Raw genomic sequence first — 27310 nt, forward strand, 5'->3', positions numbered from 1 at the left:
GAAAAAGGGTGCTAAAACTATTTGCGCTAATTTTCACCACTTTTCAAATACATTAAAGGGGTTGTGCAAGAATACGATGGGTGCAAACCCCACCACTTGGCCAGACCTGTAAAGGGAAGATTACCCACCTGCCTTCTGGCACTGGCTCCCCATTTCTTCTCCCAGCCTGAGATGCTCCGCTGCGCTCCCTCACTGAAAACATCCGGTTTGACATAGCTGCAACCAATCACTGGCCGCGTCGGAGACCATTTGTCATGATGTAAGGGGAGCCAGTCACCTCTGTGGTCAGTGATTGGCTGCAGCCATGTCAAACCGGATATTTGCCAGCAGGGAGGGCACAGGCCGGGTGGAGAAGGAGCGGGGAGCCAGCACTGGCAAGCAGGTGGGTAATCTTCCCTTTACAGGTCCTTCCAAGTGAGAGGGGGGAAGGGGTGCTCCATTCTTGCACAATCCCTTTAGGGCTCTTTCACACGAGCGGATCCCGTGTGTGGAATCCACTGCGTGAAAGAGAGCCAAGCCCCGCTCCGGACAGCAGAGACATGGAGCAGTAACATGATTGATAAGGCTCTTTGCCTCTGTGATCTTTTTACTACAAAATCACAGTGACAACTTTATCTTACTGTGATTTTGTAGTAAAAAGATCACAGAGAGGCACGGAGCGTTATTAATCATGTTAATACTCCGTGTCTCTGCTGTCCGGAACGGGACTTGGCACTGTTTCACGCAGCAGATTACCCGCACAGCATCCGTTTGTGTGAAAGAGTCCTAAAGGGATTGTGCAAGAATGGAGCACCCCTTCCCCCCTCTCACTTGGAAGGACCTGTAAAGGGAAGATTACCCACCTGTTTGCCAGTGCTGGCTCCCCGCTCCTTCTCCACCCGGAGTTCTCCACCCGGAGTAGAAAAACATGGCTGCCTTCTTCCAAAAACAGCGCCACACCTGTCCGTAGGTTGTTTCTGGTATCGCAACTCAATCTCATTCACTTCAATGGAGCCGAGCTGTCATACCAGACACAACCTATGGACAGGCGTGGTGCTGTTTTTTGAAGAAGGCAGCCATGTTTTTCTAATCCTGGATAACCCCTTTAGTGAATCTGGGCCAGTGTGTCTTACCACTACCATTTTCTTCATGGTGCTTTTCTCCTATAGAGAAGGTGCTGCAGCGTGCTGATTTTTTTACAAGCCAGAAAGACAAAAAAGCAAGTAACAAAAATGCTTGTGTGTCCTGTGTTTCATGTTACCCATAGACTTTCAGCTAACATCTGGAGCTGGTGTGATTACTGCATAATAAAAAAAATGACCAAGTACACAAAAGTGCAAAAAGTACAGATATACCATGACCCGGATGAATAAGAACCTTCATTTACATAGGCCGCATTCACACGAGCGTAGTTGTAATCGGTATATGGCTCGGAATTTATGTACTGGAATCCGCTGCTAATGTTAAGGAATAGGGCTATTCCCCCGGGCATATAGTATAGGGAAAACCGAGTTACATCCTGTATTATACTCCAGAGCTGCACTCACTATTCTGCTGGTGCAGTCACTGTATACATACATCACTTATCCTGTACTGATCCCGAGTTACATCCTGTATTATACTCCAGAGCTGCACTCACTATTCTGCTGGTGCAGTCACTGTATACATACATCACTTATCCTGTACTGATCCTGAGTTACATCCTGTATTATAGTCCAGAGCTGCACTCACTATTCTGCTGCTAGAGTCACTGTGTACATACATTACCTATCCTGTACTGATCCTGAGTTACATCCTATATTATACTCCAGAGCTGCACTCACTATTCTGCTGGTGGAGTCACTGTGTACATACATTACATTACTTATTCTGTACTGACCCTGAGTTACATCCTGTATTATACTCCAGAGCTGCACTCACAATTCTGCTGGTGCAGTCACTGTGTACATACATTACTTATCCTGTACTGATCCTGAGTTTTACATCAGACACGGAGGCTTCATATTGCTTTCTCTTCCTTTACTGATCACCATAGCAGCAAGGAGAAACAAAAAACAAATGCAAATGGTCACCATAGTAACCCATATGTCCCACCCCTACAGCCCCAATATAAGGCTGCGTCCAAGGTGGTACTTCCTCTTTCTTGCTGCTCACCAGATAAGTGACATGTTAATTTTATCTGCTGACTGTTATTCCCTAAGTGTTTAATTCGGTCTATTCCCCGGGTTATTTTTATCCCCTGGGGCTTGTTTTCCTCCCTTTAGGTGGTTACGTTTGAGCAGTGATATATTTTTTATCTTGTTCCTTGCCCCTTAGTTTTCCCCTGTCTGGGCAGCCTCTGCCTGCCCCAGTAGCACTGGGGCCTTATCGCGCGCAGCGTTTTTCCCTGGGACCCCCTCCGCTCGTTCCCTCTCTTCTCCCCTTGGGACTTTTACTTGGGGCCCCCCCTTTTAGCGCCGGGCAGGATCGCTGGCCTTACCGCCATCTTGCCTCCCCTGTGCTGGGCCACGCCCCCCGTCTTGCGCGCGTCTGCCGCGCGGATCGGCGCCTTTTTTCTCCCCGCTTTCGCGCTCTCTGGCTGGCTGGAGCGGGATCTCGCGAGATCCGGCGGCCATTTTGGTTCCCGTTCCCGCGAGATCTCGCTTCCTCCGGTCTCCTGCGTGCCTGCTGCCGGTTCTCCTGTGCTGCGCTCGCTTCCTCTCGCTCCTGGGGTGATTAACCCCTCAGTTATCTAGCGCTGCTTTCCTTTTGCCTCCGGCTCTCCTCCCAGCCCTCCTCCTACAGGTACCCTGTCTCAATTTTGCTTGGCCAGCATGGACCCCTCTGCCCAATCCCCCCCCGCCCCCCTCCCTGGCAATGTTAGTCTCCCTGGCTCAGACTCACAGGCGCAGCTCATCCAGCGCTCTGTGTCTGATGCAATCCTACAGGCTATGGGTTCCATGTCCACTGTTTTGTCCCAGACCATCTCCCAGGCCCTGTCTGCACACCCCCTAGCTGGGGCCAGACTTGCTCCCCCTGAGACTGCACAGCACTCGTTTGCTGCTGAACCTCCTGTTGGACAGGAGACAATGACCGGTGTGTTGATGACCACCCCAGACGACGCGCTGAGGTCGCGTAAGAGAGCTTGTCCCCGCCAGGCTGATAAATCGCGGGTGTGGAAGCACGCTAGAGCCCTAGCGGATGCCGTCTCTGACTCGGATCTGGGTTCGGGCCCGGAGGATCCAGCAGAGGCTACTGATTTTTCTGAGGAGGATGACTCCCCTCGGGGGTCCGACCCCATTGCCACTCCCCCTGCTATGCCTTTAACTAAGGATTCCTCCGCTGCCTCTGCTGACAATTTCCCTTTGGATTCCTCCGGGGCTCCCATGTTTGATCCTGAGGCCCTCCACCATCCCAGATCGGCGGAGTGGCTCCCTGATTCCCAGATTAGCAGCTACCTGGAGCATTGGGCCCGCCGTCCTCTGTCCAAGGAGGCGCGCAGTAAACTACGGGCTGAGTGCCCTCGGCCCATTATACCCCATAAAGTCTGCGACACGCCCGTCGTGGACCCAAAGATGACCCAATTTTTGTCTAAGTCGGGGTGGAATGCCAAGAAGGGCTTGGATTCGGCCCTTAGAGGCTGCCAGGACAAGCTCCTGGATATTTTCGGTCCACTGGCAAAAATTATGGAGTTGGCGGAGTCCGCCAGACAGGAGGGTTCCCACATTGACCCTGAGGAGCTCACGGGCTGGGCCCAGCGGGCGATTTGCATCGCCGGGGGAACCAATGCGTCCCTATCTGTGGAAAGGCGCAAGGCCATCCTGCTTAGGATGGACCCCAAGCTCATTAATCTCGCCCAGACGGAGACGGGCAAAGAGGCGGAAGGCCTGCTTTTTGGGGACTCCTTTATAAAGGACCTCAGCCGCTTCGTCGGCACGTTTTCCGCTCTGGACAAGGCGCAGGCCACTATGCGCAAAGTCTTCCAGGGCCGGGTCTCTCACAGGGCCGGCAGCAACAGGGGCCGTCTGTCCGGCCGCTCCAGCACCCGAGGCAGGGGTGTATCCAGAGGCTCCTTCTCCCAGCGAGCTGCGTTTCAAGACCAGCGGTCTTCCCAGACGTTCTTCCCATTCAGAGGGGGACAATGGCGCTCCCGGTCCTTCCGAGGAAACACGGCTCCCCGCAAGTCATCCGGTAAGTCAGACCCCGGACGGGGATTCTTCGGTACCTTATGTAGGGGGCAGGCTTCGGCATTTTTTACCCGCTTGGGAACTAATCACATCAGACCCGTGGGTTCTGATGACGGTCAGGGGCTTCTCCATAGAGCTCATAGACACCCCTTGCTCAGTGCAACTCCCGCCGGCCTCTCTTCGGAGGGGATCGGACTCCGCTCGGGTGGACGAGGAGCTCGTTTCCCTTTTCCTCAAGGGGGCCATAGAGAGAGCTCACGGCCACTCAAGGGGGGTGATAAGCAACATTTTCTTGGTCCAGAAGAAAGGGGGGCAGATGCGTCCCGTCATCAATCTCCGCGCGCTAAACAGCATCGTGCGGTACCGACATTTCAAGATGGAGGGCATCCATCTACTTCGGGACCTCCTCTCCCCCGGGGATTGGCTCGTGAAGCTGGATCTGAAGGACGCGTACCTGACGGTCTCGGTGGCCCCCCACTCCAGGGATCTCCTTCGCTTCCTCTGGAGGGGCGAGGTTTGGAGATTCACATGCCTTCCATTCGGCTTGTCGTCGGCTCCGTGGTGTTTCACCAAGCTCCTGCGTCCGGTCATGGCCTGGCTGAGGAGTCGCGGGGTGCGCCTCATAATTTATCTGGACGACATCCTCCTGATGCATCAATCCAGATCCTCGCTGCTGCAACACCTCCGTTGGACGTCGGATCTCCTGGAGTCGCTCGGCTTCCTGCTCAACCTGGAGAAGTCTTGGCTCACTCCCTCCCAGAGGTTAGACTTCCTCGGATTCACAGTGGACTCGATCTCGGAATCCCTCAGCCTACCGGGGGACAAGTTACGGTCCATTCGCAAGGAACTGCGACGGGCGTTGACCAGTGCCCACCTGTCCCTGCGTCATCTAGCCCGCATCATCGGCCTGCTAGCATCCTCCATACAGGCGGTCTTCCCGGCGCCGTTGCATTACCGGGCCCTTCAGCGCTTGAAGATTGCGCACCTCCGCTCGGGGGCCTCCTTTGCGGACATGGTGGAATTGGATTCGGAGGCCAAAGAAGAGATCCGTTGGTGGATCGCCAATCTGGAAGCTTGGAACGGCAGGGCGATCTTTGGCTTCCAGCCGGAATTCACCATCGAATCGGATGCGAGCCTTCAGGGCTGGGGAGCGCACTGCGACGGGGTCTCCACCGGGGGACCTTGGTCGCAGGTCGAGACGCGCTTGCACATCAATGCCTTAGAGTTGCTGGCCGGCTCTTTGGCCGTCAAGAGTTTTACCAACGGTTTGGCCAATGCATGTATCCGTCTCCGGATGGACAATATTTCAGCGGTTCGCTACATCAACCGTTTGGGCGGAACCCAGTCTGCTACCCTGGCGGGGTTGGCGAAGGATTTTTGGGCGTATTGTCTCTCCAGGGACATCATGGTGCAAGCCGAGTACCTGCCGGGACTTCACAACGTGCGGGCGGATTGGAGTTCCCGCCATCTTACGGACGGCAGCGACTGGCAGTTGGACCCGTCGATTTTCTCGGAGGTGTCATCCAGATGGGGACCCTTTTCCGTGGACTTGTTCGCCTCCCGGCTCAACGCTCACCTCCCTCGGTTCTACAGCTGGCGCCCGGATCCGGAGGCGATGGCGGCGGACGCATTTCTGCAGGACTGGTCCTCCGGCCTTCTCTATGCGTTTCCCCCATTCATGATGATTCCTCGGATGCTTCTCCAAGTGCGTCGCCATCGGGCGGAGTTGGTGGCGATAGTCCCGTTCTGGGACTCTCAGGTGTGGTTCCCGTCTCTCCTGGAGCTTCTGGTGGACATTCCAGTCCTTCTGCCGAACCCGACCTCTCTCCTGCGCTGCCCTCAGGGGATTCCCCACCCCCTGCTCCTGGACGGATCCCTACGTTTGATGGCCTGCCGGCTCTCAGGACTCCAGGAGCGGTCGACGGAATTTCGGAGGCAGCTAGGCGCCTCTTGGACGACGCTTGGGCTCCCGGCACCCGAAAATCTTATCGGGCGGCCTGGCGAACTTGGGCTGGCTGGTGCCTGGAACGGGACCTGGATCCCGTTTCAGCTCCTGTAGCTCATTTGCTTCAATTCCTCACCTCTCTTTTTGAAGGGGGTAAGGCTTACAGAACGATCAACCTTTTTCGTTCGGCGATTTCTTCGTCACATCTAGGGTTTGACGGCGTTCCGGCAGGACAGCATCCTTCCGTTTCTCCTCCGAGGCGCGCGCCTATCTCGGCCTCCCCGCCCGAGGTTTTCTTCCACTTGGGATGTTTCCCTGGTGCTTACCTTTTTGTCCTCTTGGCCTACCAATGCTGACCTTTCCTTACGTCAGCTTTCCGCGAAGTTGCTCACTCTCTTTTGCTTAATTTCTTGTAAAAGAGTTTCCGATGTGCGGGCTCTGGACCACGACGCCAGGTCCTTCACCCCGGAGGGCGTGTCATTTAACATTTCGAGACGCACGAAGACGAACATCCGGGTCGTTTCGTACCCCAGCTTTCCGGCTTCCCCGGCCTTGTGTCCGGTGGCTTGTTTGAAAGAGTACGAGGCCAGGACTCGTCCTCACAGGTCTCCGGCCTTGCCACAGTTGTTTCTCTCCATCCGTCACCCGTTCGGCCCGGTGACTAGCCCCACCTTGGCCCGTTGGTTGAAATGGGTTATGGCTCTTGCCGGTGTGGACACTTCGGTGTTTACAGCTCATTCGGCGCGCGGGGCGGCGTCTACCTCCTTGGCGGTCTCGGGTGCTCGCCTGGAGGACATCCTGCGATTGGCGGACTGGTCGAGTGCCTCCACTTTCCGTGAGTATTATTTCCGTCCTCCTCCTCATTTGTTTGATCCTTTGGTTAACCAGCTTTGAACTAGCAATATGAAGCCTCCGTGTCTGATGTAAAACTAAGTGATTTTCCTAGTCTACGACGTAAAGTCATAGTTTTATTAAGACACGGAGGCGAATATTGCCCTCCCTTCCCTCCCCTGGGCTCTGGTAGTATGGGGGTGTGTTTGGCCGCTTAGCTCTATTTTGTGGGTAGGCCGGTTTGGGACTGTTATTACGCTGGGAGGGTTCAGTTGTTCGCCATTATGTGCTCATGCTTGTATGTATGCTTACCATCGGCCTGGACCTCAGGTGTCCGCTGGAGATGGGTTTTGGCTGGGCCATGACCTCGCTTTATCGGAGTTTATTTCTCTTGTTCTTTCAGGTTGAGTCTTCCTGCCTTTGATTGCTCCTGTTCTGGATGGGGTTGTTTCTTCCGGCTCCTGCTTCTTCCACGTTGGATCTGCTGAGAGTCTTGGATGTTGGTTCCAGTCCGTCTCCTGATGTGGACCCTGTCGCTGGAGAGTTCCTGCTTGGATTCTGAGGGTTTCGTTGGCGCGGATTGTTCTTGGACTGTTCCTGAGTTGTTGTTCATCGGTTTTTATGGACTGGTTCGCAGAGAAAGAGGAAGTACCACCTTGGACGCAGCCTTATATTGGGGCTGTAGGGGTGGGACATATGGGTTACTATGGTGACCATTTGCATTTGTTTTTTGTTTCTCCTTGCTGCTATGGTGATCAGTAAAGGAAGAGAAAGCAATATTCGCCTCCGTGTCTTAATAAAACTATGACTTTACGTCGTAGACTAGGAAAATCACTTAGTTACATCCTGTATTATACTCCAGAGCTGCACTCACTGTTCTGCTGGTGCAGTCACTGTGTACATACATTACTTATCCTTTACTGATCCTGAGTTACATCCTGTATTATACTCCAGAGCTGCACTCACTATTCTGCTGGTGGAGTCACTGTGTACATACATTACATTACTTATTCTGTACTGACCCTGAGTTACATCCTGTATTATACTCCAGAGCTGCACTCACAATTCTGCTGGTGCAGTCACTGTGTACATACATTACTTATCCTGTACTGATCCTGAGTTACATCCTGTATTATACTCCAGAGCTGCACTCACTGTTCTGCTGGTGCAGTCACTGGGTACATACATTACTTATCCTTTACTGATCCTGAGTTACATCCTGTATTATACTCCAGAGCTGCACTCACTATTCTGCTGGTGCAGTCACTGTGTACATACATTACTTATCCTGTACTGATCCTGAGTTACATCCTGTATTATACTCCAGAGCTGCACTCACTATTCTTCTGGTGGAGTCACTGTGTACAGTCGTGGTCAAAAGTTTTGAGAATGACACAAATATTAGTTTTCACAAAGTTTGCTGCTAAACTGCTTTTAGATCTTAGTTTCAGTTGTTTCTGTGATGCAGTGAAATATAATTACACGCACTTCATACGTTTCAAAGGCTTTTATCGACAATTACATGACATTTATGCGACGAGTCAGTATTTGCAGTGTTGGTCCTTCTTTTTCAGGACCTCTGCAATTTGACTGGGCATGCTCTCAATCAACTTCTGGGCCAATTCCTGACTGATAGCAACCCATTCTTTCATAATCACTTCTTGGAGTTTGTCAGAATTAGTGGGTTTTTGTTTGTCCACCCGCCTCTTCAGGATTGACCACAAGTTCTCAATGGGATTAAGATCTGGGGAGTTTCCAGGCCATGGACCCAAAATGTCAACGTTCTGGTTCCCGAGCCACTTAGTTATCACTTTTGCCTTATGGCGCGGTGCTCCATCGTGCTGGAAAATGCATTGTTCTTCACCAAACTGCTCTTGGATTGTTGGAAGAAGTTGCTCTTGGAGGGTGTTTTGGTGCCATTCTTTATTCATGGCTGTGTTTTTGGGCAAAATTGTGAGTGAGCCCACTCCCTTGGATGAGAAGCAACCCCACACATGAATGGTCTCAGGATGCTTTACTGTTGGCATGACACAGGACTGATGGTAGCGCTCACCTTTTCTTCTCCGGACAAGACTTTTTCCTGATGCCCCAAACAATCGGAGGCTTCATCGGAGAATATGACTTTGCCCCAGTCCTCAGCCGTCCATTCACCATATTTTCTGCAGAAGATCAATCTGTCCCTGATGTGTTTTTTGGAGAGAAGTGGCTTCTTTGCTGCCCTTCTTGACACCAGGCCATCTTCCAAAAGTCTTCTCCTCACTGTGCGTGCAGATGCGCTCACACCTGCCTGCTGCCATTCCTGAGCAAGCTCTGCACTGGTGGCACTCCGATCCCGCAGCTGAATCCTATTTAGGAGACAATCCTGGCGCTTGCTGGACTTTCTTGGACGCCCTGAAGACTTCTTAACAAGAATTGAACCTCTTTCCTTGAAGTTCTTGATGATCCTATAAATTGTTGATTGAGGTGCAATCTTAGTAGCCACAATATCCTTGCCTGTGAAGCCATTTTTATGCAACGCAATGATGGCTGCACGCGTTTCTTTGCAGGTCACCATGGTTAACAATGGAAGAACAATGATTTCAAGCATCACCCTCCTTTTAACAGGTCAAGTCTGCCTGACATAATGATCTCCAGCCTTGTGCTCGTCAACATTCTCACCTGAGTTAACAAGACGATTACTGAAATGATCTCAGCAGGTCCTTAATGACAGCAATGAAATGCAGTGGAAAGTTTTTTTTGGGATTAAGTTAATTTTCATGGCAAAGAAGGACTATGCAATTCATCTGATCACTCTTCATAACATTCTGGAGTATATGCAAATTGCTATTTTAAAAACTTAAGCAGCAACTTTTCCAATTTCCAATATTTATGTAATTCTCAAAACTTTTGGCCACGACTGTACATATATTACATTACTTATTCTGTACTGACCCTGAGTTACATCCTGTATTATACTCCAGAGCTGCACTCACTATTCTGCTGGAGGAGTCACTGTGTACATACATGACATTACTTATTCTGTACTGACCCTGAGTTACATCCTGTATTATACTCCTGAGCTGCACTCACTATTCTGCTGGTGGAGTCACTGTGTACATACATGACATTACTTATCCTGTACTGATCCTGAGTTACATCCTGTATTATACTCCTGAGCTGCGCTCACTATTCTGCTGGTGCAGTCACTGTGTACATACATTACTTATCCTGTACTGATCCTGAGTTACATCCTGTATTATACTCCTGAGCTGCGCTCACTATTCTGCTGGTGCAGTCACTGTGTACATACATTACTTATTCTGTACTGACCCTGAGTTACATCCTGTATTATACTCCTGAGCTGCACTCACTATTCTGCTTCAGACATCTTTCTGCATTCTCTGCTTGTTCAGTGTCTGCTCAGAGCTTGCGCTGAGATTATTTGCATTCTGGAAAGTGAATGTGACGCTTCATATCAAGGCTGATTTGTCCTTCAGGACTTGGATATAGCTGGGTGAGCTGTAATGAAAGCTATATGAATGGCCACCCAGCTTTCCTATAAACAGATGTAACTGAAAAAAAAGAGACTTCCATCTTGAAAATGTAAACTATGGAACCCCTAGAAGCAGTGACTGGAACAAAGCGTTACATGGGAGGAATGAAAATCAATGACAATGGAGCCTTGGTGAAACGGAGACACGAGGCACACTGCACCTGGCACCTCAGCTATTACAGACAAGTTCTTTATAAATCGCAGAATGATTCAGCTCGCACCATGGCCAGGTGATGGGTCTGCTGTAGTAAAACAGACGAGCACTCGCAGCGGTGCAGTCGCAGGCCGAGGGGTTACAGTGTCGGCTGCTGACGTTTGGTTTACAGGTGATTTCATGTGCAGCGGTGTCTGAAGTCCTTGATGGAATCAGTGAACAGGTGTCCAGCCAGAAAATCAATGAAGGGGGGTGTCACCATTTACAGAGAGATGGCGGCACGCGATTCACTTCCAGCTCATTTCCCAGTCAATACTACAAGGGCCCAGTGATTTCTGCCACCCTCCATCACAGGGCTGACGGTTGCCCTGGCGCGGTACCTCCCATCAGAATATCCTGTGACCAGTCATCCGATAGAACTGGCGATATACGTTATTTCACTGAGATCTGGTGATGTCTGTCTGCTGTAACACAATATGAGTTCACTCATAGTTCACATGAGCTTGTATTTTCTTTCCGTGTCCATTCAGTTTTTTTTTTTTGCAGACAGTATGCGGAACCATTCATTTTAATGGGTCCGCAAAAAAACCTGAAGTTAGGGCTAGTTCACACGAACGTGTGCTGCCTGTTGCCGTATTGAGGACCCGCAATACACGGGCGCCGTTCCGTGTGCATTCCGCATCACGGATGCGGACTCATTCACTTCAATGGGTCAGCAAATCCGGAGATGCGGAACGGAAGCACTGAACGGAACACTACGGAAGCACTATGGAGTGCTTCCTGGGGTTCCGTTCTGTGCCTGCGCACCGCAAAAAGATAGCATATGCTCTATCTTTTTGCGGAACAAAGGGATCGCGGACCCATTCAAGTGAATGGGTCCACGATCCCCATGCGGCCGCCCCACAGATGGTGCCTGTGCATTGCGGACCGCAATTTGCAGTCCACAGCACGGGCTTCACACGTTCGTGTGAATAAGCCCTTACTACGTGTGCATTCCGTTTCCATATGTCCGTATTTCTGTTCCGCCCAAAAAAAGAACATGTCCTATTTTTGTCCGCATTACGGACAAGGATTGGACTGTTTTATTAGGGGCCAGCTGTTCCGTTCTGCAAAATACAGAATGCCCACTGACATCATCTGTATTTTTGACAGTAAAAAAAACCGCTGTTAAAAACGGATAAATTGCCAGTTTATCATGGCCATTTTGCATCCGTGTGTGCATCCATTTCGTGGCCGTCTAACCATTTTGCATCCTTTTTTTAAACGCCTGTTGAATTTCATTGCTTTTTGTTTTAAACCCCAACTCCTGCAGTGCCCTCAATATGCCCCTACTAGTGCCCCCAGGACATATAATGGCCCTCATGGTGCCCCCAGTATATATAACGACCCTCTGTAGTGCCACCAGGTCATATAACAGACCCTAGAGTGCCCCAAGTAAATATAATGGCCCACCCCCACCCCGGTAGTGCCGACAAATAAAAAAAAACCTTACCACTGGAGGCATGGGTGGGAACATTTGCTCTGCACTGGGGTAGCAGGATCTGATGCTCCCAGAGTGATCATGTGACGTCAGGTCCTGCTGCCTCCCATCCTGAAAGTTCTTCTGTGCGGCTCATAGTGTCCCCTTTATTAATGGCTGTTAGGCGGATGCGCTTGTCACGGATGGTGTAACAGAAAACAAGAAGTTACAAATAAGGATCCGACTGGCTTGATCCAAAACTAAGGAACAAAAGGGTGATCCCTATTAAAGCCCTGAAGCTCTCCCTGTCTTCTCAGCCCATGCAAAGATCTCAATGATAGAAAGTTGCATGTCCACCTACCTAGACTGAGTGACACCTGCCAACCCTATAGTAGTGAGGGGACACGACCACCGGCTCCCTGCACTTGCACTTAATACAGAGGGAGTGAGGGTCACCTAGAATCAAGCCAACAGGAAAACAACAAATACAGAAATAGACTTATCTGAAGAACCAGCTGTAGAAACTTCAAGCAGAGAACACAATCCAGGAGGTAGTATAAACCGCAAAGTGAGGCAGTATGGGAGGAGATATATAGGGAGGCAATCACTGCTAATAGATGACAGCTGGAAGAGGGAGGAGAGATGTCAAAGCGAAAGCAAAACAAAAGAACATCATGTAGGAGGTACTGAAGAACGTCTATCAGAACTTCTCAGAGATCTGGCGGTGACAGCGCTTCTCTCTTGATTTTAGTGTGGTCCGTCTGACTGTCAAAATGGCCCAAAATAAGAAATGTCCTATTTTTGCATGCCAGTTATTCAAGGGCTCTAAAAACAAAACAAAAAACGCCCATGTACATAGCCCTTTAAATTGCAGTGGGTATGAAAACAACCGCGTGATGGCCATTACAAAAAGATCAGACGTACCCATTCATTTTAATGTGCGTATTGACACATCAGTATTTTAGCACGGTCTGTGGTTTTAGCACGGAAGCATGCCCTATTTTATCCGTGTCTCGGGATTCATCACGCCTATTATAGTTTATGGCTCTGTGAAAAACTTGGACGCCATCCGTGTTTCACAGACCAGTAAAAGCAGTTGTTCTGAAAATTCATTTCCAGCCTAGCAGTGTCACGGATAATTCACTGGCCGTCTGATCACGGATTTCATCACAGATGTGTGAATGAGGCCTAAAGCACCGTATGTCAGGTGACCTGAGCTTTCAGGTGAATGGGGGACTGCTTCTAAAATCTACCACTGAGCTCATCATTTGTACACCGGCTGACTACACTGAACCGACCTCAAACGCTTCTACATCATCAGGGGTCAGTAGACGGTTTAGCAATGTCCGTAAAGCCAGGGACAATTTCCCCAGTGATTGTTGATCCAGCGTGATGCCGGCAATGATGATGATAGTCTCATCTTCATGTCACTGTCACCTTACATCACACCTTTACTGTGACTCAGATATTCTCAGGAAGATAAGGCGATGCACAAGAGCAGCCATGTGATGGGGGGGGAGGCTGTATATTGGGAGGCTCTAAACTTATCAGGCAGAGCAACCACAGCACTGCTTACTGATGATGGTAATCGGTTTTCGGGTCCGACTGAAAGGGCATCTGTCCGCAGTTTTGTACCTATGACACTGGCTGACCTGTTACATGTGCGCTTGGCAGCTGAAGGCATCTGTGTTGGTCCCATGTTCATATGTGCCCGCATTGCTGAGAAAAATGATGTTTTATAGTATTTCATTTATGCAAATGAGCCTTTAGGAGCAACAGGGGCGTTGCTATTACACCTATAGGCTCTGCTCTCTCTGCAACTGCTGAGCCCTCTCCACTTTGATTGACAGGGCCAGAGAGTGAAATGGTCATCATGCCGGGCCCTGTCAATCAAAGTGCAGAGCGTGTGGCCATAGCATAGCAGAGCCTCTAAGTGTAACGGTAACGCCCCCGTTGCTCCTAGAGGCTCATTTGCATATATGAAAACATCATTTTTCTCAGCAATGCAGGCACATATGAATATGGGGCCAACACAGATGCCTTCAGCTGCCAAGTGCACATGTAGCAGGTCAGCCAGTGTCATAGGTACAAAACTGCTGACAGATGCCCTTTAAATCTGTTTATCCTAAGCCTCCAGGTGCCACTCTAAGCATGAAAGTAAGTGTATCTTGAGATGTACAGGGTTTGATTGGGTTTTTTGGGGTACTTTGATGCCATTGTTAAAGCCAAAATCAGGTGTGGATCATAAAAGGACAGAATGTATAAGACTCACACGAGGTAGTAAACAAATGTAACAAAACTCACATTGCGGTTTTAACCCAGTCTGTGGGCGGTTTGGCAATGTGGTATTTGCCCAAAGGGTTTTTACAAGTAAAACATGTCAAATATCTGCCTGTAAAATCCACATGGGCACTTACTGCTTTGCAAAACCACAATAAACTGCAGTAAAAACACAAAGTGGGGGTCCTTTATTATGACCCCTACGCCAGAAACTGGTGTAAAAAAGTTACAGGGCCCCATTTTATGACTGTTTAAATGCCCAGGCACCTAAATGTAAGTGTACATTGTGTTTTTATGCCGTCCTAGCAAGTGTGGAGTGGCAGGGTGGGGGCATGCCAGCGTTAGGGCCATCAGCCCTGGCATTTACACATGTTTCCTACTCGCAGAACTTTTTCTTCCATCTAAAATAAAGGATCCCAGGTGGAACTAACAAAAAATAGATGCAAAATTAACACACAAAGGATGCTGAAAATAAAGCATACTTTTTTTTTTTTTCTCTTTGGCTACATGCACACGACCGTATGTGTTTTGTTTTGCGGCCCGCAAATTGCGGATCCGCAAAAAAAAAGGATGACATCCGTTTTTTTTGCGGATCCTTTGTAACAATGTCTAATAGGACATGTTATATTTTTTTTGCGGGGCTACGGAACGGACATATGGATGCGGATAGCACACGGTGTGCTGTCCGCATTTTTAGCGGACCCATTAAAATGAATGGGTCTGCATCCTATCCGCAAAAAAAGCGGAACGGAAACAAACAGCGTTCGTGTGCATGTAGCCCTTTTTCTGATGGATCAAAAGAATGAAAAACTAAACGTTGCTGTGAACCCGGCCTGAGGGCCGTGCTTTGGAGGTCCGCAAATCGCAGATCTGCAAAACGCGGAGCCCGACTGCTGGGATTTTTACTCCTGCAGAAATGTCCTATGCTTGTCCACAAAATAGACAAGAATAGGACATGTTCAGCGGAATGGACGTGCAGATGCGGACAGCACATGGGTCTGCTGTCCGCAGCTTTTGCAGTCCCACTGAGATAAACGGGTCCGCATCCGATCTACAAAAGCAGCGGCCGTGTTAATGAGCACTAATTCTGAGGATCAGCGCGGCCCCTGGCTGTACGCCGCGTTCACTCCTTCTTGTGATTTGTTTTGTATGCAGGAAGAACAAGTACAGGAGACAATTTCCGTATTGACACAACATGAGAGTCGTGAGACGCGGCCTTCCGCTAATACTGATTATGATGTACACCGCGAGTGGGAGAATCAGATACTGAGCTCCACTGACTCCATAAAGATCCCTCCATGATAAAGACTGGAAGTGCGTCGTCGTAAAACTGTTACCATCCACACATGCGGGCGGCGAATGCGCTGAATGCCACTGATCTGGAGGTAATTCTAAAACTACATAATGATTATCTCATTTACCTTATAAAATGCATCACAGAAGTTTAAGGTATGTTCACACAGGCCGGATTTTACCCAGATTTCTGCATGGATTACATCCGGAAATCCGCATCGGATCTGATGACAATCTGTTTAAACTGCAAGCGAATGGGGTTTCTGCAATCCTCAGTTCACCTTAATTTTCCAGGCAGATTTGAATCTGCAGTAAATAAACGACGTCACTTATTTGTCGTGAATCCCGCGCAGGAAATCCGAAGACTGGCGCCGCTGCGCCGATGACAATGGAGCCAATCCTCCTACAAATTTGTGTCACTTCTGAAGAGAAAGGAGGATCAGCCACGAAAATACATGACGGATTATTATATGTTACATATACAGTATGTTAGTTGGCTAACGTGGAGACCATCAGCAAGTAGGTTTGAATGATCTGTTACACAATAATGGAATGGCACGCTCCCAGTAACTGTGAGAATGTCCTGTCTGCTGCAGCTGTACAGCCGTGGTAAGTGGCTCCAGCTTAACTGCACTGTCTGCTGGAATCTGACAGTCTGCAATACACCTCCTATCTCATCTGAGGCTCAGGCAGCTGATTCCCCCCCCCCCTCCATGCTTTACAATGCAGCACAGCTTCATGAAGGCACAGCAATGCAGCAGTGACTCTAGCTTAGCTGCATCGTCTATTAGAGTCTGTAATTTTATGAAATCTACTACATGTCTCATCAGAGGCTCAGGCTGCTGATCTGCCCTCCCCCATGCTTTACACTGTAGCACAGCTTAATTAAGATAATCAGGGACTCCAGTTCAGTTGTACTTTCTATTGGAGTCTCTAGTTGTATGAAATCTACTTCCTGTCTCTTCCTAGTGTCAGGCTGCTGTTTTGTCCCTCCCTCCATGCTTTACAGTGCAGCTCTGCTAGTTCAAACAGGTTGCAGTATACAGTACAGACCAAAAGTTTGGACACACCTTCTCATTCAAAGAGTTTTCTTTATTTTCATGACCATGAAAAGTGTAGATTCACACTGAAGGCATCAAAACTATGAATTAACACATGTGGAATTATATACATAACAAAAAAAGTGTGAAACAACTGAAAATATGTCATATTCTAGGTTCTTCAAAGTAGCCACCTTTTGCTTTGATTACTGCTTTGCACACTCTTGGCATTCTCTTGATGAGCTTCTAGAGGTAGTCACCTGAAATGGTTTTCACTTCACAGGTGTGCCCTGTCAGGTGTAATAAGTGGGATTTCTTGCCTTATAAATGGGGTTGGGACCATCAGTTGCGTTGTGGAGAAGTCAGGTGGATACACAGCTGATAGTCCTACTGAATAGACTGTTAGAATTTATATTATGGCAAGAAAAAAGCAGCTAAGTAAAGAAAACCGAGTGGCCATCATTACTTTAAGAAATGAAGGTCAGTCAGTCCGAAAAATTGGGAAAACTTTGAAAGAGTCCCCAAGTGCAGTCACAAAAACCATCAAGCGCTACAAAGAAACTGGCTCACATGCGGACCGCCCCAGGAGAGGAAGACCAAGAGTCACCTCTGCTGCGGAGGATAAGTTCATCTGAGTCACCAGCCTCAGAAATCGCAGGTTCACAGCAGCTCAGATTAGAGACCAGGTCAATGCCACACAGAGTTCTAGCAGAAGACACATCTCTAGAACAACTGCTAAGAGGAGACTGTGTGAATCAGGCCTTCATGGTAGAATATCTGCTAGGAAACCACTGCTAAGGACAGGCAACAAGCAGAAGAGACTTGTTTGGGCTAAAGAACACAAGGAATGGGCATTAGACCAGTGGAAATCTGTGCTTTGGTCTGATGAGTCCAAATTTGAGATCTTTGGTTCCAACCACCGTGTCTTTGTGCGACACAGAAAAGGTGAACGGATGGACTCTACATGCCTGGTTCCCACCGTGAAGCATGGAGGAGGAGGTGTGATGGTGTGGGGGTGCTTTGCTGGTGACACTGTTGGGGATTTATTCAAAATTGAAGGCATACTGAACCAGCATGGCTACCACAGCATCTTGCCGCGGCATGCTATTCCATCCGGTTTGCGTTTAGTTGGACCATCATTTATTTTTCAACAGGACAATGACCCCAACACACCTCCAGGCTGTGTAAGGGCTATTTGACCATGAAGGAGAGTGATGGGGTGCTGCGCCAGATGACCTGGCCTCCACAGTCACCGGACCTGAACCCAATCGAGATGGTTTGGGGTGAGCTGGACCGCAGAGTGAAGGCAAAAGGGCCAACAAGTGCTAAGCATCTCTGGGAACTCCTTCAAGGCTGTTGGAAGACCATTTCAGGTGACTACCTCTTGAAGCTCATCAAGAGAATGCCAAGAGTGTGCAAAGCAGTAATCAAAGCAAAAGGTGGCTACTTTGAAGAACCTAGAATATGACATATTTTCAGTTGTTTCACTTTTTTTTTGTTATGTATATAATTCCACATGTGTTAATTCGTAGTTTTGATGCCTTCAGTGTGAATCTACAATTTTCATAGTCATGAAAATAAAGAAAACGCTTTGAATGAGAAGGTGTGTCCAAACTTTTGGTCTGTACTGTATATGTACAGTGCAGCAGGAAGTCAGTATATCAAGAGATTGTTCCATTACAGCAAGGACTTGAGGTGGGGGGTGAGGGGGGAACATCCATGATTACTGCTAATCCAATAGCAAACCAAGAAGAACTGGCCTTAAGCCCCCCAAGATCTCCCACCATGCTGCTGTAAAACTACGACTCCCAGCATGCTCTATTCACTACTAAGTTTGCATGTTGGGAGTTGTATCTGCACAGCAGGTGGCGTGATGGAGGTTGCTGACACCTGATCTACTGTATGGGCGGCAGAGGTCTTACATGACATTCTGCAGTCCCATGGTCAACAATGTTAGGAGACACTGTCCATCAGACACTATGGGTATCGGGGGGGAGATTAGAACAGTATACAATGGGGGCTGCTGGTACAGTGTTATACCAGTATGAGGGGGCTGTGTGCTCAGGGATGGGGGGATAATACTTGTATGTTATAATATCAGGTGTTAGAATATAGGGGCGAGATGTTGGGGTACCGGTGTATGGTTGGGGTGACTGTGGTGTGGGCCGGTAGCTCAGTGCAGCTGCTTGATGTCAGATTACATTGTAGGATTTTGCAGGGTATGATGTGACAGGCGACGTTCGCAGGTTGCCAAATCTATAGAAGATTTAGCAGCATGACTGGGCTGTATTGAGCTTTAACACCAGTAAAGCCTCATTCACACGTCAGTGTTCGGTCAGTGATTTCCATCAGTGATTTTTAGCCAAAACCAGGTGCGGCTCTAAACACAGAACAGGTGCAGATCTTTCCCTTATACCTGATGTCTGTGGCTCACAAAAACTGATGGAAATCACTGACCAAACACTGTAGTGTGAATAAGGGTCCATTCACACGTCCACAATTTAGTTCCGCATTTTGCGGAATGGAATCGCGGACCTATTCAATTCTATGGGGCAGCACAATGTGCTGCCCGGACACGGAATTGCGGACCCGCACTTCCAGGTCGGCAATTCCATTCCCGAAAAAAATAGAACATGTCCTATTCTTGTCCGCAATTGCGGACAAGAACAGGCATATTCTATTAGTGCCGGCAATGTGCTGTCCGCAAAATGCAGAACGCACATTGCTGCTGTTCGTGTTTTGCGGATCCGCAAAACAAAGGCTTAACTCTGCTGCCTGTGAGACTGAGGGGGAGTTGTGCTCCGTCCACCTGCTCCATAAATAATGATGCCTGAGGGTATAGTGCAGAACATGACGGTGGAGAGCCGAGGAGCCCAGAGCAGAACTGCTGATGTCATGTAAAGCAATATGAAGCCCAGTCCAAGTGATATCGTCACCTGTCTGTAACGTCACCTGACAGTATCACCACCAGTCTCTGATATCACCTGCCATCGTCTTTTCACCTTTCGTACTGTCACCTCTGTGTCAACACCTATGTGAATTGCCACCTGTCCTGTATTGTTGTTTGTCAGTATCTATCATCACCTTTTTCTATCATCACCTATATGTATGAGCATCTTTTTGTATCATTACCTGTCTGTATTGCCTGTCTCTAGTATCACCTATCTGTATCATCACCTATCTCTATCACCTGTCTCAATCATAACTTGTCTGTATTATCACTCGTCTCTATCATCGCCTGTCTGTATCATCATCTCTCTCTCTCATGGCCTGTCTTTATCAGCACCTGTCTCTATTATCACCTTTCTCTATCGTCATTTGTCTGTGTCATTACCTGTCAGTATCATCACCTGTCACCATCATCACCTGTCTGTGTCCTTACCTGTCTCCATTATCACCTATCTGTATCATCACCTGTTTGTATTATCATCTGTCCCTGTCATCATCCATCTGTATCATCATCTGTCTCTATCATCACCTATCTGTATCATCGCCTGTCTCTATCATCACCTATCTGTATCATCACATGTCTCTATCATCTTCTGTCTGTGTCATCACCTGTCTCCATCATAACTTGTCTGTATTATCACCTGTCTGTATTATCATTTGTCTCTATCATCACCTGTCTGTGTCCTTACCTGTCTCCATTATCACCTGTCTGTATCATCGCTTATCTCTATCACCAATCTGTATCATCACCTGTCTCTATCATAACCTGTCTGTGTCATTACCTGTCAGTATCATCACCTGTCTCCATCATCACCTATCTGTATAATCATGTTTCTCTATCATCACCTGTCTGTATCATCACGTGTCTCTGTCATCACCTATCCGTATCATCAACTATCTCTATTATCACCCATCTGTATCATCACCTGTCTGTATCATCACCTGTCTGTATCATCACCTGTCTCTGTTATCACCTGTCTCTATTATCACCTGTCTCTATTATCACCTGTCTGTATCATCACCTGTCTGTATCATCACCTGTCTGTATCATCACCTGTCTGTATCATCACCTGTCTCTGTCATCACCTGTCTCTATTATCACCTGTCTGTGTCATCACCTGTCTGTATCATCACCTGTCTCTATCATCACCTGTCTGTGTCATCACCTGTCTCCATCCTCACCTGTCTGTGTCATCACCTGTCTGTATCATCACCTGTCTCTATCATCACCTGTCTGTGTCATCACCTGTCTGTGTCATCACCTGTCTCCATCCTCACCTGTCTGTGTCATCACCTGTCTCCATCATCACTTGTCTCCATCATCACTTGTCTCCATCATCACTTGTCTCTATCATCACCTGTCTCTATCATCACCTGTCTGTGTCATCACCTGTCTCTGTCATCACCTGTCTCTGTCATCACCTGTCTCCATCATCACTTGTCTCTATCATCACCTGTCTCTATCATCACCTGTCTGTGTTATCACCTGTCTCTATCATCACCTGTCTCTGTCATCACCTGTCTGTGTCATCACCTGTCTCCATCATCACTTGTCTCTATCATCACCTGTCTCTGTCATCACCTGTCTCTATCATCACCTGTCTGTGTTATCACCTGTCTGTGTTATCACCTGCCTGTGTTATCACCTGTCTCTATCATCACCTGTCTCTGTCATCACCTGTCTGTGTCATCACCTGTCTGTGTCATCACCTGTCTCTATCATCACCTGTCTCCATCATAACTTGTCTCTATCATCACCTGTCTCTGTCATCATCTGTCTCTGTCATCACCTGTCTCTGTCATCACCTGTCTCTGTCATCACCTGTCTCTGTCATCACCTGTCTCCGTCATCACCTGTCTCTGTCATCACCTGTCTCCGTCATCACCTGTCTCCGTCATCACCTGTCTCTATCATCACCTGTCTGTGTCATCACCTGTATCTATTATCACCTGTCTCTGTCATCACCTGTCTCTATCTTCACCTGTCTGTGTGATCACCTGTCTCTGTTATCACCTGTGTCTATCATCACCTGTCTGTGTCATCACCTGTCTCCATCATCACCCATCTGTATCATCACCTGTCTGTATCATCACCTGTCTGTATCATCACCTGTCTCTGTCATCACCTGTCTCTATTATCACCTGTCTCTATTATCACCTGTCTGTGTCATCACCTGTCTCTATCATCACCTGTCTGTGTCATCACCTGTCTCCATCCTCACCTGTCTGTGTCATCACCTGTCTGTGTCATCACCTGTCTCTATCATCACCTGTCTGTGTCATCACCTGTCTCCATCCTCACCTGTCTGTGTCATCACCTGTCTCCATCATCACTTGTCTCCATCATCACTTGTCTCTATCATCACCTGTCTCTATCATCACCTGTCTCTATCATCACCTGTCTGTGTCATCACCTGTCTCTGTCATCACCTGTCTCTGTCATCACCTGTCTCCATCATCACCTGTCTGTGTCATCACCTGTCTCTGTCATCACCTGTCTGTGTTATCACCTGTCTGTGTTATCACCTGTCTGTGTTATCACCTGTCTCTATCATCACCTGTCTCTGTCATCACCTGTCTGTGTCATCACCTGTCTGTGTCATCACCTGTCTCCATCATCACCTGTCTCTGTCATCACCTGTCTCTGTCATCACCTGTCTCTGTCATCACCTGTCTCCGTCATCACCTGTCTCCGTCATCACCTGTCTGTGTCATCACATGTCTGTGTTATCACCTGTCTGTGTTATCACCTGTCTGTGTTATCACCTGTCTGTGTTATCACCTGTCTCTATCATCACCTGTCTCTGTCATCACCTGTCTGTGTCATCACCTGTCTGTGTCATCACCTGTCTCCATCATCACCTGTCTCTGTCATCACCTGTCTCTGTCATCACCTGTCTCTGTCATCACCTGTCTCCGTCATCACCTGTCTCTATCATCACCTGTCTGTGTCATCACCTGTCTGTGTCATCACCTGTCTGTGTCATCACCTGTATCTATTATCACCTGTCTCTGTCATCACCTGTCTCTATCTTCACCTGTCTGTGTGATCACCTGTCTCTATTATCACCTGTCTCTGTTATCACCTGTGTCTATCATCACCTGTCTGTGTCATCACCTGTCTCCATCATCACCTGTCTGTGTCATCACCTGTCTCTATTATCACCTGTCTCTGTCATCACCTGTCTCTATCTTCACCTGTCTGTGTGATAACCTGCCTCTATTATCACCTGTCTCTGTTATCACCTGTCTGTGTCATCACTTGTCTCTATCATCACCTGTCTGTGTCATCACTTGTCTTAACTTCAGTTATTACTGGATCAAAAGTCCAGCTTGAAATTAAATAAAAAAGAGCAATGATCCTCGACTCTCACTATGTCCTACAATTAAATGATTCAAGCCAAAAGACATTGAGCTGAACCTCACCTGTACTTCCACATCCATCTACTGCCCATGGTACTCCCTCACCCACCTACCACGCATAGTTATTCCTTACTCATCTACCACCCATGTACTTCCTCATTCATCTACCACCCATGTACTTCCTCATTCATCTACCACCCATGTACTTCCTCATTCATCTACCACCCATGTACTTCCTCATTCATCTACAACCAATGGTACCACTTCACCCACCTACCACCCATGATTGCCTGATTGGAGTCGGGAAGGAATTTTTCCCCCCTTATGTGTGTTGCTGTCCTCTGGATCAACTTGCAGGATAACAGGCTGAACTGGATGGACGAAGGGCTTTTTTCGGCCTTATAAACTATGTTACTATGTTACCCATGGTACTCTTTCACACATCTAACAACCACAGTACTCCCCCAACCATCTACCACCCATCACCCATCTGCCACTCATGGTGCTCCATCACCCAGGGGTACCCTCACCCATCAACTACATATGGTACTTTCTCGCCCACCTACCACCCATGGTACTGCTTCACACATCTAACACCCTTAGTACTCCATTGTCCACTTACGATCCATGGTACTCCTGCAACCATCTACCTTCCGTTGCCCATGGTGCTCCCACACTCATCTACCACCCACGGTGTTCCAGTATCCTGGGGAATAGGAAAATCTTCCACATTCATCTCTACCATAATCACAGCCACTACAATAAGGTGAGATCATCCTTGTTCTTTCTCTCTGAAGATATATTGAGTCTACTCAAAGAGCTTCCAGCAACAGACACAGACCCTTTGTGTCTTGGTTGAAGCTGACTCCACAATGATGGGAAGAGACAGACCCTTTGTGTCTTGGTTGAAGCTCACTCAACAATGATGGGAAGACACTGACAAAATGTGATCAAACTACAATACATGGTCACAGCTCTGGAGTCTTCCTAGTGTTAGGACATAAATGATGACCCTAACAACCCCTTGGAACAACACAAGTTTCAGTGACTCCTGGACTACAGTCAGCATATGGTGACCTGTGTAGAGGACTCTTCATGGACTGTGACTCTCTAAATCCCAGGCACTACAATCAGATGAAGCAGATGTTCCCAATCATAACCAGTATCATGTTGTACTGGACATATCAGGCTGGCTGGACAGACACAATAACTGTCTCAGACTTTTTACTCCGGGGTAAGTATAGTTTCTGGAAGTGTCAATGACCACTGTGTTTAGGCTCTTTTTTACATCTGAATCTGAGGCCCCTTTAAAAAATTTGTCACATTTGGGAGGGAAAATAATGCTGCATGCAGCTTTATTTTCTGGTAAAATTACAAAAACCATGATGGACCAGATCATAAATCAGTGGGGTCCACCTTTGCTCTCTATAGTGTGAGCTTGAACTTTATTTTTCTGCTTCTAAGGAGAGACAGAAATATAGTATTCACAATGCATATTTGAAGTCAGCCTACACTGTTCACTTCTCAAATGGGACTACATGGAAAAGATAGAATAGTTTTGGAACTAGAAAGTATCTGCTCCCTATATAACCACCTTGGCAGTATAATGGATTTATTGGACACCAGACCAGCATGGCTCTTTAGTTTGCACAGTAGAGCTATGGGTTTTGCACCCAAGCAGAGGCAACATCTACATGGAGTTTGCATGTTAAGCCCTTATTTACATGAACATCTTCCCAACATTCCAAAAACTACTGAAATTGGCCTTTTTGTAAACCAATGCCAAGAAGTCCACTGCAGAATATGTTGGTGCTGTATCACATGATAAATCTACAGTCAACATTTTATCTAAATCCCAAGGAAAGGACCAGGAATGAAAACTGACGACCATGTATACACAGCAGACACCTTCACTTCCCCCTGGAGACATTTCTCACCGGTTTTTGATGGTGAGGCCTATAAGGTGACCACTTACCGATGGTTGAGACCACAGTTCCAACAAAGTAGAATGCTCCGGTGAAATCCCACCTGGGTCTTATGGTGTCAACCCTTATCCCGGCCACACTGGCCTCCTCGTAGTCACGTAGGAAATTGCGTAGGTCACTTTTGCTGAGGTTGTATTTTTGGATAAAGTTGTCAAACTTATCTTGCCACTTTTCCTTGGCTTCTTTTTCCTTTGGTTGCTCGATGGCTGAGAACACAGCAGCTCCGCAAAGCAAATAGAGGAGAATCAGGATGGCCAACAACAGGAACCGACCATTGTCTTCATTCAGGTGACCAAATCCACAGCAGCAGCCACCACGACAAGCCATTCTCTGCCCCCGGGCAGTAGTGACCAGGACACTGATCTCTGGAGGATCAGATTCTTACATTACCCAGAGGAGACTAAGTGTCAAATCCAGCTCAGTGAACCTGAAGGTTTTGGACATTTTACCTTAATTTGGTAATCTTCTTACCTCAGGCCTGGCAGGGAAGCTCACCTGAAGACATCACTAGATCTCCTAGGTTGTCTACAACAATCCAAAAAGTTTATAAACCCCCAGCCCATTGGCAGCAGAGCGTTGTGCCCAGCTGTGGTAATTAAAGATGATGGCAGGTTGGGCAGGCATGAGTGTATTTATGCTTGGTGCAAGAACATTATCCCAACTCCATGATCATGTCTGACACCATGCCTCACCTTACATATATTGGACCCACATTAGACATCGGCAAGGGTTCTGACCTAGTGCCCAATGGCCGGCAAGGATTCGTTTGTATCCCTCTCATTTCTTTGTGGTTAATAATCACCTTCTCTCAGGACTTAGTACAGAACTGGGTAGCATCTTCCTCCAAGCCTTGAGGAGCTCATCAAACCCTTAGGAATGTATTGTAGATCCAATATAATCCAAGAGACTCCCCACAGAGATGTGTGACATCCAGAGCAATCTTCTACCAGGCTGAATATTACAGTGGTGATGCCAGGTCTGGAATATACAGAGCTATGGAAGTGTTAACTTTCACAGAACATCTAGTACTTGTCTGTTCATGGAGAAAAGTCCCTTGTGTGAGATCCTGATCAAGCATCACAGGACTTCATTGTGTCTGACCACAGCACGCTGATGCCCAGTAACTGGCAGCTCCTCTGGGGCAGGTTGTCCTCTCCAGGATGACCCATTCATACCTTTAATTCACAACTTTGACTCCTGAAACTTCCCTGCTGCGCCTTGTACCTGAGATCTGCAGACTTCCAGCTTATAGACTGTATTCCATAGACGGTAATGATCTTCTGGGAAGACTTGCAACAAAAAAAACCCTCACAGGAGCAGTGTCTTCAAGGGTTAATTAACCCACTCCTGCCCTGATCCTTGTGGGCTGCAGCTGTGATCCCAGCTCCTGTGCAATGATCGCCTGTGTGTGGAGATGCAGCTTCAGCCTGGACAATCCCCCGGTCCCCGCTCTCCCCGGGGCTGCTCTGCCTGATGCTCGGCAGATGCTGCTCCTCTGCCTACAAAACCCTTCTGCTTTCTCAGCCCGAGGTTAGCGCCCCGCGCGGTGATCGGCGGAAGTGCAGCCTCCCTGTGTACAACGTCCACGTGAATGGTGGAGACTGGGAAGAAGAGAAGACCAGTGCCAGCCTGATGCGGGCACCAGTAAGGTCCCCTGTAGACATAGCTGCTCTGTACACAGCTCGCCCAGTGGCAGGGTGACAGGCCGGTAACTCAGGGGTTAAGAGTATCATGAAATGTCACCTCCTCTGCTCCTGGGTCCTCCCTGCTGACAATTACTGGTATCTATAGAAGAAGACTTCTGAAGAAATCAGCGGAGGAGCCCTGCAAAGACCAAGAGCTGCCCAGGGTGCTGACACCAGGACCTGTCCATGGTGCTGACACCAGGACCTGTCCATGGTGCTGGGACCAGTCTAGATACTGCCAGGTCTGCTGGGACCAGTCTAGATACTGCCAGGTCTGCTGGGACCAGTCGGTCTATTCCCTTTATCTAATCTATTTAATCTCTATCTAATTATGTATCTCATCTATCTAATATATATCATATCATCTAATATCTATCCCCTATTTATCTAATATCTTTCATCTCATATCTTCTATCTATCCATCCATAAGGTGCACTATAAAAAAAAAATAAAAAAAAATAAAAAAGATTAAAAACCCCTGCGCCGCCCTGTCCTGTGTGCACCTTATCCGAGGCGCAGGCTGTGATAATCCACGCTGGGCCGCCATGTACCCAGGGGATTGTAAGGAAAGCTTCCCCGCAGATGCCCCGCTGGTGAGGCTCCATCCAATGTGAACCTGACAGTGAGTAATCCGCTGCTCTCCAGAAAG

The 27310-nt window shown here is 48.1% G+C and overlaps 1 protein-coding gene across 1 annotated transcript in view; it reads right to left on the reverse strand.

Moving 5' to 3' along the window:
- KCNK13 (potassium two pore domain channel subfamily K member 13) overlaps positions 1-25303 on the reverse strand; it is a 42881-nt gene extending 17578 nt beyond the window's left edge. Inside the window, exon 1 of the mRNA XM_044271560.1 lies at positions 24967-25303. Coding sequence (XP_044127495.1) covers positions 24967-25303 — 337 coding nt within the window. The remainder of the gene's footprint in view (positions 1-24966) is intronic.
- Between the last annotated feature and the right edge of the window lie 2007 nt (positions 25304-27310).

The sequence above is a fragment of the Bufo gargarizans genome, chromosome 11, assembly GCF_014858855.1.
Source record: "Bufo gargarizans isolate SCDJY-AF-19 chromosome 11, ASM1485885v1, whole genome shotgun sequence".
NCBI classification, from domain to species: Eukaryota; Metazoa; Chordata; class Amphibia; order Anura; family Bufonidae; genus Bufo; species Bufo gargarizans.